Source organism: Lissotriton helveticus, chromosome 5_1, assembly GCF_964261635.1.
Source record: "Lissotriton helveticus chromosome 5_1, aLisHel1.1, whole genome shotgun sequence".
Taxonomy (NCBI): domain Eukaryota; kingdom Metazoa; phylum Chordata; class Amphibia; order Caudata; family Salamandridae; genus Lissotriton; species Lissotriton helveticus.
Window position 1 is genome coordinate 1402729838 of NC_136065.1, and position 20121 is coordinate 1402749958.

A 20121-nucleotide genomic window follows, 5' to 3' on the forward strand; every position below is an offset into this window, starting at 1 on the left:
TGCGATTTGCCCCGCAATTCACTGGCAGAGATGGCCGGACATGTTGCGATCTGTCTCACAATCTTGAAACAATTTGCACCTATCAACATAAGTGAAAATACACTGCATTGTCATTTATGGATGGTCCGTGACTCTTGTGTGATATATAATAAGTCAGCTTCATTAATGCAGCTTCTTCTAGTTGATTGGACCTAAATTTGAGATCCGATTATGTGTCATTGTCTGTCTTTTTCTTTACAGGTTGCTATGATTGTTTCTGCAAATGGCATGAGATAACATGGTTACTGATGTGTGATGATTTTTTCACACATTTTTACATATAATTTGTTTTTCACATTCAGAGCCTCTCGGGAGGGTACGCCTTAGCGCGCGCACACCACCGGAGGACTAGATCGTAGGTCCTGAAGAATGCTGAGCAAAAAGCACTAATAAAACAGCAGAAACATGTCGACCAATTTTTAGGACTCGGGTTCCCTAACTCAGAACCTTGTTTAGTCCACTCACTATGTTTTTAACCAATGCGGGTTGACCATCATTAAAAATTTTTGACCTGGTTACAACCTACGCATTTTTTAAACTGCACTAACACAACACGTTTAGTCACTTCTAATTTGGGCACTGTTCCACTCACCACATCCTGCTCCGCTGTAGTCAGGCGTTGTAGCACGCTAGGGTGATATTCGGTCACCCTAGCGGGGACCCGATGATGAAGCATGTCACCAACTAGTGGTGAGTGAGGGTCCTTCAAAAGAATAGAGCTCCTCCATTGCAGATTGCTATCTTTAGAGGGTGAGCTATGTACCAGACGGTATCCTAGTGGAACAGGCAGTATCACGTAAATTAAGATTAAGACACAACACACAAAGGGGTGTTGGTTTATTCAACCATCACCACACAATTAATGGAACCGAGGTTGTATTTTTCCTAGGTTCTTTCACGAAGTCACTCCTCTGTTGTTTTTTCATGAATTAGCCCAGGGTCTAGGAGTGTCTACTCATACCCTCCCTCTCTTGTTGCTGATATACATAAGTACACAAACATCCGAAGTAGTAACAATGGGAAAAAAACAAAAGAAACAAAAAGAAAAATTAGATCACCTACTACGTATTCACTTAAGAAACTATTCAGAGAAGAATCGAAAAACAATACCAACCTCTACTCTATTTTTTCAAAATCTACGCAAAAATCAGACTTACATCGAACCGGTTTTACCAGTAATCTCCAGGCGACAACTACTCAAAATGATCTTGAAGAAGACCACAAGAATGAAATCTCAAAAACAAATGGAATTTTAAGTGCAAAGGGGAATAAAAGGAGAAGGAAGCCACTCAGAAGAATCCACAAAAAAAGGAGCGCAAACTTAAATTTCAAAAACAAACAATTCTGACAAAAACTGCAGAGGAAAAAAATGTTGAAAAAAATGATAATATTTCCAAATCTGAGGTACCATTAAGAAGTCAATCTACATCGAATATGAAATCACTGAATCCAAAAGCAGATCCTTATCTCCCGGTAACATCATTTTACAACACCGGGCAGATAATCAATGGAGCAGGAGATAAAGCCATCAGTAAATCTTCACCTGTGTAAGGAATATCAACAAAGCATTTAATAATTGAAGAACTCTTCCCCTCTGACAATATGCCATTGAACCGAGGAAGAATAATTAACCTTCTCCAACAGATACCCTCCCTATACTCTCTCACAAGCAATGAAATAGATCTGGTGACTTTTCCAAAAAAAGAAAACAATAAATTAGCATTGGTATCTTTCTGGTCACCAGTACTCCCAGGGATAATCCTCAGAGAGAAGGAAACTCTACACAAAAACGGATATGACGTTATTGTAAGATCAGAACCCAGGAAAATCACATACAACAAAGGATTCAATGGTCTATTTAATATCGCTACACAAAGTAAAAAGCAGCATAATAACTTCATAACTTGGGAAGAATCCGTACCATATGCTTTGGGAAACGACATCCTAAAAATTCAAGTGAATAGAGGTGAAAGGACAGTATGGAGCGATGACTCCGAAGGAAGAAATACTGAAAACCCAATAACATCTTGGGCTTGGATATCGGAGACACTAAACAGCAAAAAATCTTTAAACCTTCAGCAAAATACTGTTTAGAAATGGCTTGAGCATCACATCGTGGAATATGGCCGGAAAAACCATTAACAAAATGACTGAAGCCATAAAAAATCATCCTGATATCCTGGCCCTCCAGGAAACCTGGGCAATCAAAACCTTTTGCCAGAGAGGATATTATGTCTATGACATCCCGGCAACGAAATCTAATCGGGGTCACGCAAAGGGTGGGCTAGCAATCTTACTGAGCGAGGAATACCTATGGTCTCAAAAAATCATAGAGACAAAGTCAGGAAATTTGCAGTGTATCAAGGTGGCATTGACAACACAACCCACAGGTCCCCGCAATGCTATACTGCTCTTTAATATATATGCCCTCCAGGCAAAAATCACGAGGTCCTCTTCGATGAGATAATGGAATCAATCAGCCTTATTCTTGATGATCGTATCCAAATGCCATATTTAATTATGGGAGACCTGAACGGAAAAGTTTCAAACAGTGAAATTGGAAAATGGGCCAATTTAACTAAAGAAGAATCCCTGGAAATGTCCTTCCCAAAATTCCCTAAGGGCAACAAATCGGACAAGAGAGGTAGGTCGCTTCTATCTTTCTTACCAAGTATAAATGGAACAATACTCAATGGTAATACGGAAGGTGACATACCGGCATCATTTACCAGACGGGGAAATGGAACCTCTTCTATTCTCGACTATTTAATATGTGGGATGGCTATAAAGGAGTCAATTACGCACCTGCAAACCCACTTTACAGAAGAGAGTGACCACGCTCTTTTACATTTAACTACCCTGTGGATGCCCTCCACCTCCTTAGCTAAACAGCCAATATTCTGCAAATCTTCAACTGAAGTTCACATTAAACAGAGGCGGATTTTCTGGAATCCCTCCACACTGGACAATATTTCTTCACTGCTCACTCATACTCAATTACTTACTAATATCCATTCAGAGAATCCTATCACGAACTTCTAACATATAATTAATAACCTCAAATCCGCTCTTTTAAACAAATCACAAAAGGTCAGCTATGGAAAAAACAAAACCATCAACAAAAACAAAAATTGGAACTCACCTGCTGCAAAAAAACTAAATAGACTCATTCGAGCACAACACTTGAACTTTTCTATAACAACTAAGGCAGAAATTAACAAATTAAAAAATCAAATTCGAAGAAAGAAAAATAAGCATAAAAAACTGCTGCAGGATAGAAATTGGGTTGACATCCAAATAGCTGCTAAAGACCACAATCAGCGAAAATACTGGTCTCTGATTGCTAAAATGACCGGATCAAAGAAAAAACTCGAAGCTATCCCAGTCTCGCCAGAGGACTGGGAAAGATACCTGCATGATCTATATAATCCAAATCCATCTTTCCCTGAAAGAAAGGCCTGCGGTCTCATCAATGAAAGGAACAACATCAAAATCACTAAGATCACGTCAATTTCCATTGAAATCCATATCAGAAAAGCGAGAAGCACGGGCGCTTCAGGCCCTGACCAAATTCCCATCAAGGTCCTTCAAACTGACCCCAAGGAGTGGAGCCAGATGCTTTCTCCTCTCTTCAACTACATTCTTGAGACTGGTGAAATACCGAAGTCCTGGCAAGGAAGTATAATCATTCCAGTACACAAAAAGGGGAATGAAAATACAGCCAGCAACTATCGGCAAATAGCTCTGATGGATGCCACTGGGAACATTTTTGCTGCAGAAATATTAGATCGTCTAAAAACTTGGGCTTTTTCGCAGGATCTTATACCAATGTTTCAGGCAGGATTTCGACCTAACCACTCCGTCATTGATAATACAGCAATACTACAATCCATTCTCGACAAATACACAGTGGAGAGATCACAACCAATATATGCAGCTTTTATAGATTACTCTACCGCTTTTGATCGGGTGGACAGACCAACTCGATGGACTAAACTGAGGAGGTTGGGGATCCCCGAACAATTGCTCCGGGTCGTAGTTAACCTTCACAACAACACATGGTGCCAAGTACAAATGGGGAGCGAAAAAGGTCTGACCAACATATTTAGCACGTTCAACGGCCTCAAACAGGGGTGCCTTCTTGCACCGATTTTATTTTCACTATACTTAAGTGACCTACCACTTTATCTGCAACAAGGTTCCAGTTTGCCCCCAAAGCTCGCTACACAAAGCATACATGCTTTACTATATGCTGACGATATAGTAATGTTGGATTTAACGCCCTTTGGATTACAAAGACTACTCGACATTCTACATAAATACTCCAAAGATAACTTTTTAATTCCCAATCTAAATAAAACAAAAGTGGTTTCATTCTCCAACAAAAAGAAAAGAGTAAAGTTCCGCTGGAGGTTGGGCGGAGAACATATAGAAGAGGTCGAGGAATACACTTACTTGGGAAGGATTTTAAAAATAACAAACAAATTAATCATCTAAAAAAGAAATCAGAGTTACATGCTGCGGCTCTGCTGAGACTGTATACGGCAACTGGGAACAGGCACTTTTCCACATTACTAAAAGTATATAGAGCAAAGATATCTCCTGTTTTATCGTATGCCACCGAATATATAGCCATAAAACAGTGGTCCTATATGGATCAAAAAGAAGGAAAAATATTAAAGAAAATCTTGAAAGTCTCAGCAGCAACACCAGTGCAAGCGCTAAGATTAGAATTCTCGATTACTAGCGCATATGCCACAGCGGTAGCCAACATAATTAGGTGGGCTTATAACCTCCTTCATGCTAAAGATGGTTCTTTACGCTTTTTGTTAAAGACCGAGACTTTCGATCAAGGAGCTTCTTATTCAACATTCTCTAGAAATATGTCAGCGGTATTTCAACTGGCCAAAATTAATTCTGAAATTTTGCGGACTTGGTCACCTATACAACTTAAACTTTTTCTAAAATGTTTTACCCCCAAATTGAGTTTCGATCTTGATTATTCTCACTGTAATAATTTATCGCTCTACAAACCCTATACTGAGTCATTGGAGTATAAGCAAGAACGGTTATATTTAGGGTTCTCTCTCACACATGGCGCAAGAAGATCAATCACAATGTTACGTTTGGGTATTCTGCCAGTTTCATCTTTTACCTCAAGGTGGTCCCCGCTCTGTGCTCTCTGTTGTGGGGGAGATCACAATATCGGACATCTTTTATTCGTATGCCCACATCCCAATGTAGTAACAGCACGGTCAAAATATCTAGACCCTATATACCGCATTTGTAAAATCATCACTGTAAAAGAACTACTACTTGCATGTAAACAGCCTCCCAATGAATTAGTTTGTTATAATTTTTACAAATTTTAAAAGTTATTTTTGACATTATATTGAATTGTAAATTGTTGTTTTATATATTTGTGGTCCTCAGTTGAGTACCAAATCAAATAAAACTCTTTTGACTTTTGACTTTGACACTTACACTGCAATTGGTGGTGTCCTGTGCACACACAAAGCACTGATTCACCCCTCACAGTTAGCCTGAGAGACAATACTGGGTTGAAAGGGATCTTTGTGCACTTCAGAGAGCTCCTTTGAAGTCACCCCTACATCAAAGGCACTTTTGGGTATAAGTACACTACAGAACCTGTAAAGAACTCTTCTATAGTAAAAACTGCTGTGCTGTAAGGATTGCCACTTTTCCTTGATTGACTGTTCCGAGGAACTGCTTCTCTGCTTTGAGGGATACTGGGTTACCCCATTGTTACTAAGCTCTCTGCTTTGATGAGCTGCCCTGCTGCCTACTGATCACTGCTCTGTTGAGTACAAGGACTGGACCCATCTCAATTGAACCCAGAGTGACTCCAAAGGCTTGCCTCCTGTTTTCTGAAGCCTCAGGGATACCAGAGACTTCCTGCAGTGTGGCTGGTGCTGCTGGACTTTGCCATCTGCGAGTCCTATCCTTGCCTGAGGTGCCCCCTCCAGTCTTTGGCCTCAGAAGTGGATTCTGCAGCTGATTTCTGGAAAAACTGATGCATCACCCCACCTGTGTGAGAAATTCTGCTGCATTGCCCTTTCAACGCTGACATAGAGGCTGCTCGGCGACAGCGGATTCTCTGCCTGGGAGGCTTGACGATGACACTCTGCGCGGCTCGATGACAGCGCATTGCATTCACTTCAATGGAGCTCAACATTGATGTGTGGCTTGACGATGACGCAGTAGGCTCTCGATGTCGACACTTGATCCAGCCAAGGTATTTCTTCAGCTGGGCCTGTCTGGGTCATGTAGCCAGCCTACCCTCTATAGTGATTGGCCTGAACATTCGATTTGTTCCTGTCCCTTGTGACCTCAAGTAACCTTTTGACCGCTAGTGACTTCTAAGCACTATTTTTTAATTTCTTCTTTAAAAATTTCATCTCTTGCCTTCTACTGAGTGGATTTTTGTCATTCTGGTCTTGTTGTACTCATATAAATATTCCCTATTTGTCTAAACCTATGTGGAGTCTTTTTGTGATGTTTTCATTGTTACTGTGTGTGTTGCACAAATACTTTACACATTGCAACTTAAGTTAAGCCTGCCTGATCTGTGCCTAGCGACCAGAGAGTGAGCACAGCTTAGTTTAAAGTGTGTATCTTGCTTCTCCTTACTAGGATTATGATCCATACTTGGACAGGGTCAATGAATGCCAATCTTAAAAACCAATTAACCTATACTGGCTAATTGAAATTTTCAATATGAATGGCATTTACCACCCAAAACAAAAATGTTATCATAGCATATCTTTTTATTTTGTCTCTTATATGCTTTATTAAAGGTATAACTCCCATTCAGTTTGAAAAATGCATTCTGTCTGTTGGCTTTATACAAGACTTGCTTAGTTAATTTTTACTGTAATTCCCCTTATCATGTCTTGTCATTGGGTAATAACATTTCACTTTTTTATTAACAAATTGCTTTTGACAGTGTAACTCCCAACCCCGTGTCTTTCTTATCACTTTTTTCTCTACCAAGTTCCTTCATCCTCCCCCTCCTCCTACCCCTTGATTTCTAGTTTTTGGGGTGGAACATCCCAATTGCCCTAATTTATCAATTTTTTAATATGAAGTAATTTCCCCTACTCATTCTTTTAAACGTATTTTATAAACATACATGTTACACTTGTAAGTACATGCTCCCATTCCTCCCTTATTTTACCATGGTGTCAACACCCCATGCCACCATGTCCATCTCAAGCTGTGTTTCAATCCATCCCTGGGAAGCCTACACTGTTAACATGTTGACAAGCTTAAACTACAAACAAGAGCAACTAGCAGTCCTACTAGAGGTAGACGGGGATGTGTTATGTTGTGTGGGATTATGGTGTTGGGGAGTCATGTGTTTGTTGTCCTTGCTTGTATTGAATAACAAGCAAAGGTCTAAGTGCAAATGTAGCTTAGTACATATTTTCTGGGTGCCTTGCTCTTTGGGGCTCAGTGGTCTTCCTCATCATTTGCCTGACTTCTTACAATCCTCTGGTCTCCTAAATTCGGGATGTCAGTCAATATGTGATCCAAGGCCTCGATCCAACTCCAGGGAACAGTCCCCTGATCCCCTGCAGTGCAGTTCCCTCATAACTAGCCCATCAGCAGAGTTCCATCAGCCATGATTGTAAAGTGGCGGCCGCCAGGGGCCTCTCTGGCAAGTGTTATCAGGCTTTTGGCAAGTATGAGGGCCAAATCTATGAACCTATTTGTGACTGCTTCTGCTTTCCTTTGGGTGAATTAACCTAATAAGCATGGCCCTGGGCAATCAGTGATTTAATTTCTCTACGATATTGATGCTATCTCCATAACCCCTGTCCAGTAGGGTTGCAAGGTCAGGCAGTCCCATAACATATCCATAAATGCATCATCGTTCCAGGGCAGTTTTCGCCTGCGTTTAGGTGCATGAGATTTATTAGTTTTAGTGTGATATGTGCTTTGTGGCGGTAATAATATTGGCTTAGTTTGAAACGTACATTGCTTGATATTGTTGGGGCGTGCACCAGTATTTTTGTCCAGTCTTCATCATTTATCTGTACACCCAAGGTTTGCTCCAGGCAGTCTCTTAGTGCCCCAAGCCCTGCCTTGGTCTGGTCCTGCAGCGCATTGTAGAAAAGCAACTCTGCATATCGCTTTCCAGCTAGCTCACTAATGTACTGCATGCCCTAGTTAATTCGGGGTTCTGTTGGCCCTGTTCGCACCAATGTCTTATGGTCACTGTAATTACCCCATGGAGCAAAAAAGCACTTGCCAGTACTCCATATAGCTATGGTAGGCCCTTAAAATCCGCTATTGCACCATTAATATAAAGGTTGCCTGCTTTTGTCACTCCCAACTCCAGCCAGTTTCTGATTCTGCGCCAGTTGCCGTTGTGTGGTATGGATAGCAGAGCATGTAGCAGGAGTTCCCTGGTGTACGACTCACAGGCCTGGTGTGCTGGAGTGCCCTCTTCCATACACCCTCTCACCCATACTTCTCCTTTTTTCACATATATTTGTCTTGACTACCTTCTATACTCATATTCCTCCTCCTAACTCTCGTCTTCTTCCCTCATTTTTCTATTTTAATGTTAACACTACGTTCCTTAACTGGAATTAATTATGGAGTCCATCATTTTTCTATTAAAAATATTTTTTTTTTTACATAGTGACCCATGAGCTAGTGAAATTTGGAGTCTGAAGCGGTGTGGGAGCGATTTCCTTGGGGAATATTGTCAGGTGGATATGCCCCATAAAATGAGTGACAGTTTAAATCTGCTTTTTTAACTAAATTAATAATATCATTAACTGTTATGGGGCGTTTTCTAATATTTTAACCTGACTGTGTTTTTTTATTTTATTTGTTTGTCCTCTAAATATATTTTCAGTTGTGGTCTTCGAAATAGATTTCAAATATTTTGTTCTTTTATGAATTTGCATACTACATGGTGTGAAAGCCAAGGATGCTCAATTTCTTATTTGTGAGCTATGTTGGGATTGGTCCTCTAATGGACAAGAGCATCATCAGGATAATATGCTTGCCAAAGATGATCAGTCCAGAGCATTTAAATTATTGTATGCAGGCTGTATCTTCGATGGAGTTAATACCCACTGATTGCAATATTTCAAATTCCATTCATACTATATACTTTCTTTATTCAAGGTGAGGAACAATACATCTTCTCACTTTCATTGATTCTAATAACAGACTAAGGGCCATATTATCAAGAAAGGGCGATACATTATCGCGGCTTTTATCAGCAGGAAACTGCAGCTAAACCGGCGATAATGGGCTTGATAATATGCCCTTGAGAATTCCTCAAAGAAGCCCAGTGTTGCATTGTACATTGTATTTATTATTTATTTATTGGAACTAGAATGGTGTACCTGCGTGTACTCCCTGTTCTATGTTCTGTATTCTGCTCTGGTCAGTTGAGATCGATCTTCCCGACCTGACGGTTGCGCTGTGCCTTCCTTGACAATTACATTTCTTAAACCTTTATTCTGTATTTTGGATATTTATACAACAAATTTGCCGATGATTTTGGAACTCGACTTCTGCAGCATTACCTCTGGCACAGGTGCGAAGCAGTTCCTCACCTTGTTCCGGACCCGCTTTCTGTTTCAACGACGCTGTGAACCGTTTCATTACCTTTTCCTGTACATGCCTGTTTTTCTCTGATTTCTCCAACTTGTTATGCAGAGAATTTGTGGATTTTTTACCTATTTCTCAGGCCTACCCGGCTTTCAATGGTATCCAGTTCTTTGGTGACGGTGGCGACGTTCTACACTGCATCCTGGTCCTGGTGACGTTTCGGCTGCTTACGTAGGTCTGACGGGTCATTGACATCGGATGGAAGTGGAGCTTGTTTTCTTGACGTGCTTAACGTAACGTGGCGTCCCACGTCATCATTAGACGCCCTCTTATTCTCCTGGAACCGTCCGGCTGTCTTCAGCTGGAACCCGACTTGTTTTCCTGGAACCCTGTTATCGTCAGCCTCTCGGTGAGGTAATTTGATGAAATGTAAGATGTAAGACTCTACCATCGTTTTTTGTTCACGTGCACTTCATCGATGTGCACGACATTGACTTTGTGGTAAATGCTATGTCTATGACGACATTGACTGAATATTAAGCTATTCCCAAGGCTTGTTTTTTTAAGCTGTTGTACATTCTAGGTGGTGAATTCTTCGTCGATGTGCACGACTTTGACTTTATTATCCTCCAAGGCTCATTTGTATTTTTTTTTGGGACCGATTCACACATTCTGACATTTCTGTTGCACATATTTTTATTGACATTTTTACAGAATTATACAGTATATACGACTAATGCATTTTTAATATTAAGCTTTTACCTATCGTTATCTTGTTTGATAATACTTTTGTCTCTGTTCTTAGTGTACTTTTGCTTTTCAATATTAGGAAATGCAGTTTGACCCTCCTAATACATTTTTGCAGAGCAAGCGTGACCCTCCTATTCCATGGGCAAGATGGAAAGAGGAGTTTATCACTTATTTAAAGGCTATTGATGGTGAAAGGATGTCTGCAGAGAGGAAGAAAAATATGTTTCTTCACTGCTTGGGTTCTGAAATACAAAATGTATACAGAACCCTTCCTCCAATGAGATCTGGGGGTGATCATAATGTGTATGATGAAGCCCTATTACGCATTGAAAACAGATTTAAACCTAACACTAGTGTTGCTTTGAACAGGTATAAATTCTATACTAGAGCGCAAGAAGAAAATGAGAGTTTTGATGATTTTCTTACGGCTCTTTGAGCTCTATCTCAACACTGTAATTTTGGTTTAATTACTGACGAAATGATTAGAGACCAAATCATTGTTCATGTCAGAAATAAAAAAGTCCAGGAACAACTCTGGATTTTAGGTGACCCTAATTTAGAAACTGCTATTAGTACTGCTAAAGCCTTAGAACAGTCGGAGAATTGGATGAAAACCCTTGAAAGCAAAGCTTCTAGTTCCGCTTCTGCTTCCTCGTCAGTTACTAATGTGACTCAGTACTATAGATTTGGGTACTGTTAACAATATAACTCCCAATAATTCATCTTCCACTAACAATTTGAAGTTCAATCCAACTCTAAAAGTTATTATTGCTATAGGTGTGGCAACCCAGGTCACATTGCTTCTTTTTCAAGATGTCCTGCCATTGGAAAAGAATGCACCAAATGTCGACGTGTAGGGCATTTCTCTAAAATGTGTAAGGATACTAATTCCAAAAGAAATTTTTCTCCTGGTGGGTCGTCTGGTTACTCAAAAGGTAAAGTTTCCACCATCTCTCACAATACACCTTCCCATGAAGATATTCGATCCAAAATTGAATCTGGAATCGTGGTATCTATTCACAATGCTTATGACACTAAATTAGCTGATAACTTAGGTCCACCGAATTGCATTGTGGGTATCTTAGGAAAAAATCTTGAACTCATGGCGGACTCAGGTTCACCATGGACTATTATTACAAAACAGTATTGTACTGAAATATTTGGGGATTTAATTGATCACAAGATGTTATGTGAACCTGATATTGTCGCACAGAACTTTGATGGGGCTTATATTGATTTTATTGGTTTTAAAGAAGTTTTAATTGAGTTCAAAGGGAATGAGGCATGGATCAAATTGTACATCGCCTTCAAGGGTGTGAATGTATTGGGTTGGAAGGACCAAGCCAAACTTGCGATCCAGTTAAATCCCAGAGATAAAGATCCTGCTTCTGTCATTGGGGTCACAAATGTTAAAAGAACTTATGTTGAAGAGAATGTTTCTTTTTCCAATGAGGTTCAGGAAATTCAATGTACTGCAGTTGGAATTAATAATGTGGCCACTACTGATGACAGGGAAAAGCAATTGACTTTGATGTTTCCTCAAGTTTTTTCTAAAAAAACTTGGTAGACTTAACACCTTCGCTGCGGCGGCTATTCCGCCGCAGCGCTAAGGGGGCGGGGGTCGCGCGGCGCGCCCATGCTGGTGACGGAACCGCTCCATCACCAGCCTCGGTTGAGCTGTGCTCATGACGGAGCGGTTCCGTCATGGCCCCGCCCGCTCAATAGAACGCGCCACGCAGGCGCGAAATCTGCGCCGCACAGGCGCGAAATCAGCGCCGTGCAGGCGCGTCGAGCGGGCCATGACGGAACCGCTCCGTCATCAGCACAGCGTTACCGCGGCTGATGACGGAGCGGTTCCGTCATCAGCGCGGAAGTGGTTAAGGGTTTCACACACAAAATTAAAGTCAAAGCAAATTCTATCCCTATCAAGCAGAAATTAAGAGGGGTTCCTATCAGTGTTAGAGCTGAACTTAAATCGTTACTTGATGAAATGGTTCAAGGTGGTATTATAGAAGAGATTGAATCTTCTGAGTGGGTTTCGCCCATTGTTTTAGCGCAAAAACCTGATAAAAGTATTAGACTATGTGTTGATATGAGGGCATTAAATGCTAATTTGATAACTGATAGTCATCCCCTACCTAATATCAACCAGATGGTGTGTATGTTAGATGGTGCGAGCATATTTTCTACTCTTGATCTCCGCTCCACGTATCACCAGATTGAATTGGCTGAAGTTTCAAAGCATCTCACCGTGTTTATTACTCCTCATGGCCTATTTAAGTTTAAGAGGATGCTCTTTGGTTTGGCATCGGCCGCCTCTGTCTTTCAGAGAGCAATGTACCATATTTTCAAAGATGTCAGCATGTTCGTCAAGTGTTTCCAAGACGATATTCTTATCTTTTCCAAAAATGAAGATGATAATTTTATTCATCTTAAGGAGGTTTGTAACAGGTTGGGTGAGAGTGGACTGACTCTTAAGTCAAAAAAGTGCAAGTTTTTCTGTAGGTCTGTTGAGTATTTAGGCCATACCCTTTCGGCTGAAGGTGTGATACCAAAAAAGTCTTTAGTTCAAGCTATTGTGAATGCACCATCACGAGACAGTAGAGAGAAACTTCTTTCTTTTGCAGGGCTATGTGAATATTATAGCAAGTTTATCCAGAATTTTGCTACCAAAATGGAACCTCTGAGGGAATTAACTAGGAAATCCTCTGAGTTGTTATGGTCTGACAGGCAAGAAGCGGCTTTAAAAAAAATTAAAGAGGAAATTGTAAATGCCCCCACTTTGAAGTCATTCTCTCTTAACAAGAAGTGCATTATTACGGTGGATGGCAGCTGTTATGGGTTAGGAGCCGTGTTGAGTCAAACCTCTGGGAAGGAGTAGTGGTGTGTTGCTTTCGCGTCTAGCACTCTATCTGTTACTGAAAGAAAGTATGCAGTTATGGAGAGAGAATTGTTAGCTTGTATTTGGGCTGTTGAACATTTTCGGAATTATATATGGGGAAACAGGTTTATTCTCAAAACTGTTCATAGACATTTGATCGGAATTCTATCTCCTGGTGGTGGATGGAATTCTACTGCTCGTATAGCACGGTTATCTTCCAAACTACAGGAATATGATTTTGAAGTATTGTATGTTCCAGGTAAAATTAATGTTACTGCTGATTTTCTTTCCAGGCTGCATTGTCCCAATCAGGATTTGAGCTTGAATGAATAAGAGGTAGAAATTGTATCTACTGTTAAAGATTTTGTTTCTAGTGAGTTTAATGGATTGTCTGAATCTGAATGGATGTTAGAGATGGAGAAAGATTGTGTGTCCCAATTTATTTTTGATTGTTTGAAGAATGGTTGGCCCAAGGACAAATCCACCATAGCAGATTTTGCCCCTTTTTGTCAAGTATCTACAGAGGTTGAAGCAATTGGTAGGTTACTTTTTAAGGGTGGAAAGATGATTCCTCCTGTTTCATTACAAGGGAAAATTCTTGACTTTGCACACCAAGCTCACTTAGGTATGTCCTCTATGAAACGCCTTATTAGGGCAAATTTTTGGTGGCCTGGACTTGACAGAATGGTAGAAAAGAAGGTTAGAGATTGTCCTGAATGTATAAGCAGTGATAAGATGCTTAGAGTTTTTTCAGCTCCCCTCAATCCTGTTTCTTGGCCAGAACATCCCTGGCAAAAAGTGGCTTTTGACATTTCTGGTCCATTCTATCATCTTCCTTGCAATGCCCGTTTTGCTTTAGTGCTGATAGATTACCATTCTAAATGGCCGAAAGTCAAATTTGTTGTGAGTGCTACCACCTTAGTCATCATTTCTTTTCTTGAAGAGGTTTTTGCTCGAGAAGGTTCACCAGAAAGCTTAGTTACGGACAATGGAGTTCAACTTGTTTCTCAAGAAATTAAGAATTTCCTTGGTTAATGTGGTATTAAACATCTTACTACTTTTCTTTATGAACCAAGAGAAAATGGTCAAGTTGAACGATTCAACCGGGTTCTCAAAGATGCGGTTGAAGTCGCTTGTAGATCTGGTGATTCTTGGAGAGATGTTGTGAGGAAAAGGTTATGGATGTACCGAGTTACCCCACACTCTGTCACTGAAGTAAGTCCCTTCTGGCTTCTCAAAGGCAGGGAACCCATCACTGATATATGTCCTTGGTGGGTTAAGAAAATCAACAAGGATGTTGATCAAGTTGATATCAAGCAAGTTGCTGAACGTGTGGAAATTAAACAAAATAAAATGAAAGCTTTATTTGATCATGACATGAAGGTGAAATTTCCTAGTTTTGTAGTGGGTAAGAATTAAAAAAACTGTTTTTTCATCCAACGGTTCTTCAAAGTTTGGTAATCCTATCAAAATTGTAAAGGTTTGTAAAACTTCAGTTATCACACAAGATGGAAGAGTCTGGAATATAAGGAAAGTTGCTAAATGTAAATTTGTAGATTCACACAATGTTCAGAATGATAAAATTCAACAAAGTTCACATTCTTCTCAATCCATTGCCAATAGAGTTAAGAATAATTCCAGACCTGTTGTGTTACCCTCTAGATTTTTGTCATAACTTCTTTTATTTGTTTTTTTCCTTTTCCCCTGTTTTGTAGTTTTCCTGAAGGAATGAGATGTGTTGCATTGTACATTGCATTTATTATTTATTTCTTGGAACTAGAATGGTGTACCTGCATGTACTCCTTGTTCTATGTTCTGTATTCTGCTCTGGTCAGTTAAGATCGATCTTCCCGACCTGACAGTTGCGCTGTGCCTTCCTTGACAATTAAATTTCTTAAACCTTTATTCTGTATTTTGGATATTTATACAACAAATTTATACAACACCCAGGTTCTGGTGTTAACCTGGGTTTCTATGGGAATTCACAAGGGCATATTATCAAGCCCATTATCGCCGCTTTAGCTGCAGTTTCCTGCCGATAAAAGCGCCAATAATGTATTGCCCTTTCTTGATAATATGGCCCTAAGAGTGCTATCATTCTTAAATTATAGATGCCTGCAGCAAGGATTCAGTAATGTCCTCCCTGAACCTCCTGTTAGATGTGCCATCAGCACAGCAAACAATGATTGTTTGTCAGAGTGTAATATCGCAGGTGCGCCAACATCTTTTGCATGCTATTGAAATCTATGTTTTGCGTGCTGGTTCTGCCATCATGGAAAGGAACTCGTTTTAATTGTTAACCTCTACTCTTTTCTGCTTACAGCGATATTTTTAGGACACAGAACTTTGTGCCACATTTTGGAAAAATGTTGGAAAACATTTTCCAGCCTGTGTTTGAAGCAACAATCAACCCTCAGTCAAACAAAGACCTCAGTGTGTTCCTGAGACACGTGAGTGACCCCTAAATGAAATTTCTGAGTTTGTATGTCATGTGTGCATGGAAAATTGCATTAGCAATGTACACCAGACTGAATTAGAAACAACTTATTAGAAAATGAAGACAGTCGTATAGTTGGGGTTTCCACAGCATAGTTTTTTATTGAAGTATCGGACATGGCTGCATGACCTTTCATTTGTTTATGATCTGCATGAAGAGCCCTTCAGTTAACATCTCTAAAAAGTTACTTATTTGTTGAGGACCTGCTTAAATAAAGGTGTGCTTTCTTCATCGAACTATAATATAGATGTGGCTGAGCTCCAAATTTCAGTGTCCGCGCATTTACACATTAAAGGGGTCATTAGGATCGCGGACGGACTCAAGTCCGTCCGCGACCCCTTAGGAGGAGGGAACGTCCGCAGGGGCTGCGGCGTTCCCTCCGTGCTGATTAGGATGTGACCGCCAGGGTGGCGGTCACATCCTCTATGTTTAACATTGCGGCGGGTGCAGCTTCAAGCTGCACCCGCCGCAATGTTAAAAATGCATGCATCGCATTTGCGTGCACAAAGCGGCAGGCACCGCGCGGTGCCTGCTGCTTTGTGCATGCAAATGCAGGGGGGTACCATAGGTACCCCCCATGTGCACCCCCCACCCCCGCTTCACCCAGGGGGCCTGCAACCGGCCCCCAAAGTGAATGTCCGTATGCTTTTCCATGGCGGAAAAGCCGCCATGGAAAAGCATGTATTCACCACCATCATAATATGGCGGACGGTGTCTCATAGACACCGCCTGCCATGTTATAGCTTTTTCGCCGCCGTCGGTAGGCGACCGCGGCGGAAAAGCGGCAGACGGTCTTCCTGACCCCCCAGCCATCCTAATCTGGCGGGGGGTCTTTGAAGGCTCCGCCGCGGTTTTTCCGCATCCTCCGGGCCGGCGGACACTTCTACTGTATTAAACATAGGAAAATCCCTATCTACAGTGTTGACATTTTGACTCACCCCCAAGTTGGTGTGGGCCTTCTCAGGGCATAGGCATGCTGACTGACGCACCACCTGCAGGATATGTACAATCTTCATATGCTGGTTTGATGATCCTATAACTGGCTTCTCAATCCCAACTTCAACTGAAAATAGGGTCCAAACTCGATCCAGGGGTCTCCATGCAGCGCGGCTCCTTAGTGCGTCTGCACTCGGTGATTGTCAGTCTAGCTCTCAAAGGTGAAGCCCAGCTTTAGAGGCGTTGCAGGGTGGAACTGGACCCCAAGTTCCATCAGGGGCCTGAATGCAGGAGTCCCTTCTCAGGCAAGGATTGGCATGGCATGCTGGAAGTTGGCGCAATGAGGCACTGGCGTGAGAAGTCAGCCTGATCTCTACTTTAATTGTGGTATGGACATGGTTGCCATAACTTCGGGTGTTTACCAAGTATAGTTAGCAGGAAAATTAGCCTGTTGAGCAGTGGCTGTTCCAGGGGCTGTGGTCAACCAGATGAAATCCACAAAACCTAGGGGAAGGGATCCCAGAGCAGAACGTATTGAATGCATGAAATAGTGGACGTTACACAGGAGTGGAAATGGCTAGGCTGCACCCAAGGAGTTGGGACTGGTATTTCCCGACAAGCAGCATCCACTTTGGGTGAATATCGAAGCTATAACATGGGATCCACAAGGTTCATTTCCCCAGTCAGCAGTAAAGAACGTCCAACAGAAATACCCAAGCACCAACAAGATGAAACAGACGTGGCAGGCAGACAGTATCCATTTGATAAGGAGAAGAGCTTTGAAAATGGCAGAAGATCCAGGAAAGCAAAAAGGAGTAATCTGATATGTGTGTGAGACGAATAGTGAGATGACTGTAGATGACAGACCTTGAGATGGACGTTGATGGGCTGTGCCAGTGGTCCCCCAGAAATTGCAAAGCAGGACACAGGTAACTTACGTGCATTTCATGGTGGTTTAGTTCCCATTTCGCTGAGGTTGTGAAATTGGTGAGATGACCATGTATTAGAATGGAGGGATGTACACAGATTTGTTCTCCATAGACACTGTGTTATCAATTTCATATGTAGAGGGGGTAGAAGTGGCACAGTTTTATCTAATCTGGGGCGATTGTGGTTTTGATGACTTAAAGGGTCTGTGAACTTTCTACATTGATTTAGGATTAGATGTGGGTTACAGCCAGGGGGAGATCACTGTCTAGAGGGTACCACATCTTTACAATATAAGGAAGTTGTGGCAGGGTAGGAGGGGAAATTATATTGGGCTCATTGAAGTCTCAGACCTGTAAAACTAGGTACTTTTACTGCTGCTCAGTGGCGTCACTAGGGTTGTGTCACCCAGTGTGGTAACTCATGGTGTCACCCCCTCACGACTTACCCCATGATGGACCTCTTCCGAGTCCGCCAGTGCCAAATGACGCTCTAGCACAAAGCATGGCATGGCACAAAGAAGATAAAAAGTCCCAAGACTTAACACCTTTCATAGAAGGTAAACGTATCCGTCAAACCACCATTGCTATATTTCCCCCATGATATTGTGTACATTTTTTTATTAATTCATTTCAGTGCAGGTTTGAGCTCTGGGCTGCCGCACTGTGCTGGTGAGGCCCGGATTTTGAAGGCCCACTTCCATTAGCTTTGTAATTGGCTGGACGGCAGCGCGTGCATCAGTGGTGGCTGATGAGATTTAAAAGTGGCAGGGCGTAAAAAGCAGTTTCCAAAGTTAAAAAAAGCGAGCTTGTATGCACTACTATTTTTTGTATATATGTTGCAAACTCAGACCAATAAAATTGGACCAGAGCACTCTGCAAGAACACCAGTTAAATTTCACAAGGACCGAGTCCTTTTTAAGCATAAAGAGATTAATTGATTTGCCGAGAGTCACAGGATGTTCAGCCGGTGTCAGGAGGACTCGACCACAGTTCCCCAGTTACAAAAGTTGGTGACGGCACATTATCATAAAGAAAATTAAAGCCTTTTCTCTCCCCTGGCTCGAAAGAGAAAATATGTTTATTGTGTTGACCCTGGAGCTGGGTTTCCAAACTCTGTGTTTATATCTAAGAACTGTTCATGAGCCAAACGGACGTGCGCTGATCTTTATTCTTTGTCATAGGATCCGCTTCTCAGTTTCTGCTTTCCACTGACCTGCCCAGCGCAGCCAATCCCGAAGCTGCTATATAAAATAAAGAGCACAAGGTTCTTTCAACAGCCTTGCATCTCTTTGTGCGCTCTGCCTGCATCTCCTCATCTTCTGTGTGTCGCTCCTGTATTTGACAGGTTTGTGGTGCTCTCTCCTTTTATCTGCTCCTCTGCCTTCAGGCGCCATATTTCAAACCGCTAAGTTCCTTGCTGGACCCCTGCTCCAGCTGACAATGTTCCTCAGTATAGTAGCTGCGGACGAGGTACTGTGTGTTTATCAAGTTTCAAACACGCTATTACCACCGCTGCCCCTGCCCTGCATTCACTGTGACAGATGCTCCCGTCTCCGTTGGTCGTTCGTTGCAGCTGACAGCCCTCGCAGCATGCTGACTTACCCGCTTGGAGATATATTGGATGGCAGGAGTTAAGGAGTTCCAATACAGAAGTCTTCGAGAGGCTCACGGTGTCACCCCATGTGGTGGTGTCACCCGGTGCGGTCCACACCCCCCGCATCCCCCTAGTGACACCACTGCTGCTGCTACCTAGAGCAGTCAAAGGATGTAACAGCCCAGCAAAACCTCTTAGTTTCTTTCATGAGCTTACATCGCTCAAAGTCGATATATGCTTACTTCGAGAGATAACTTTCTAAGCATAGACCATCAAGGCCATCTCTTTAAACTCTCTCAAAGGCAATCCCACTTAACAGCCTCAAGGTAGGTATAGCTCCATTGTTTCATTTTGTGAAACAAAGAGTGGGAATTATGAGGAAGAACGATGGGTGGTTGTGAATTGGACACATTGGGAAGCCTCTTGTGATACAGACTGCTTATCAGATATTGGACTGATGGTCAAAGTGCCTCAGAAAATCTGCCCTTTTGGAAAGTCATACTTTTTGCCCTGATCACCCCTAATTTTTTACTAATACTGGTGGTTACTGACTCTGAAAGTGCCTTAGACTCTGGTAACCAGGCACAGGGCCAGTTCTCTGTCCTGAAAAAGATATATGGTAATTGGTGTAATTGCAATTGGTTAACACAACCTACCTGCAATTCCCTAGTATATGGTAGAACATGTAGGTTTAGAGACCCTGGTGAGGTTAATTCACATCAATTTTGACTTTCCTCAACAATGCAATTAGAGTGCTTTCTGAGTAAATCACCCTTGTCGAAGATCAACTGGCTTCTAGTCATTCTGAAGCTATTCTTATTCCCGAGTCAACTGTTCATACACCGTTGAAATTACTACACAGTAATTTCGTAATTACTTTGTGAGTAGTTTGTTGGAT

At 41.7% G+C, this 20121-nt stretch overlaps 1 protein-coding gene across 1 annotated transcript in view; it reads left to right on the forward strand.

Annotated features, from left to right (window-relative positions):
- LOC144755449 (AMP deaminase 1-like) overlaps nucleotides 1-20121 on the forward strand; it is a 378874-nt gene that overhangs the window by 209544 nt on the left and 149209 nt on the right. Inside the window, exon 10 of the mRNA XM_078644387.1 lies at nucleotides 15591-15717. Within this exon, the coding sequence (XP_078500513.1) occupies nucleotides 15591-15717 (127 nt within the window). The remainder of the gene's footprint in view (nucleotides 1-15590; nucleotides 15718-20121) is intronic.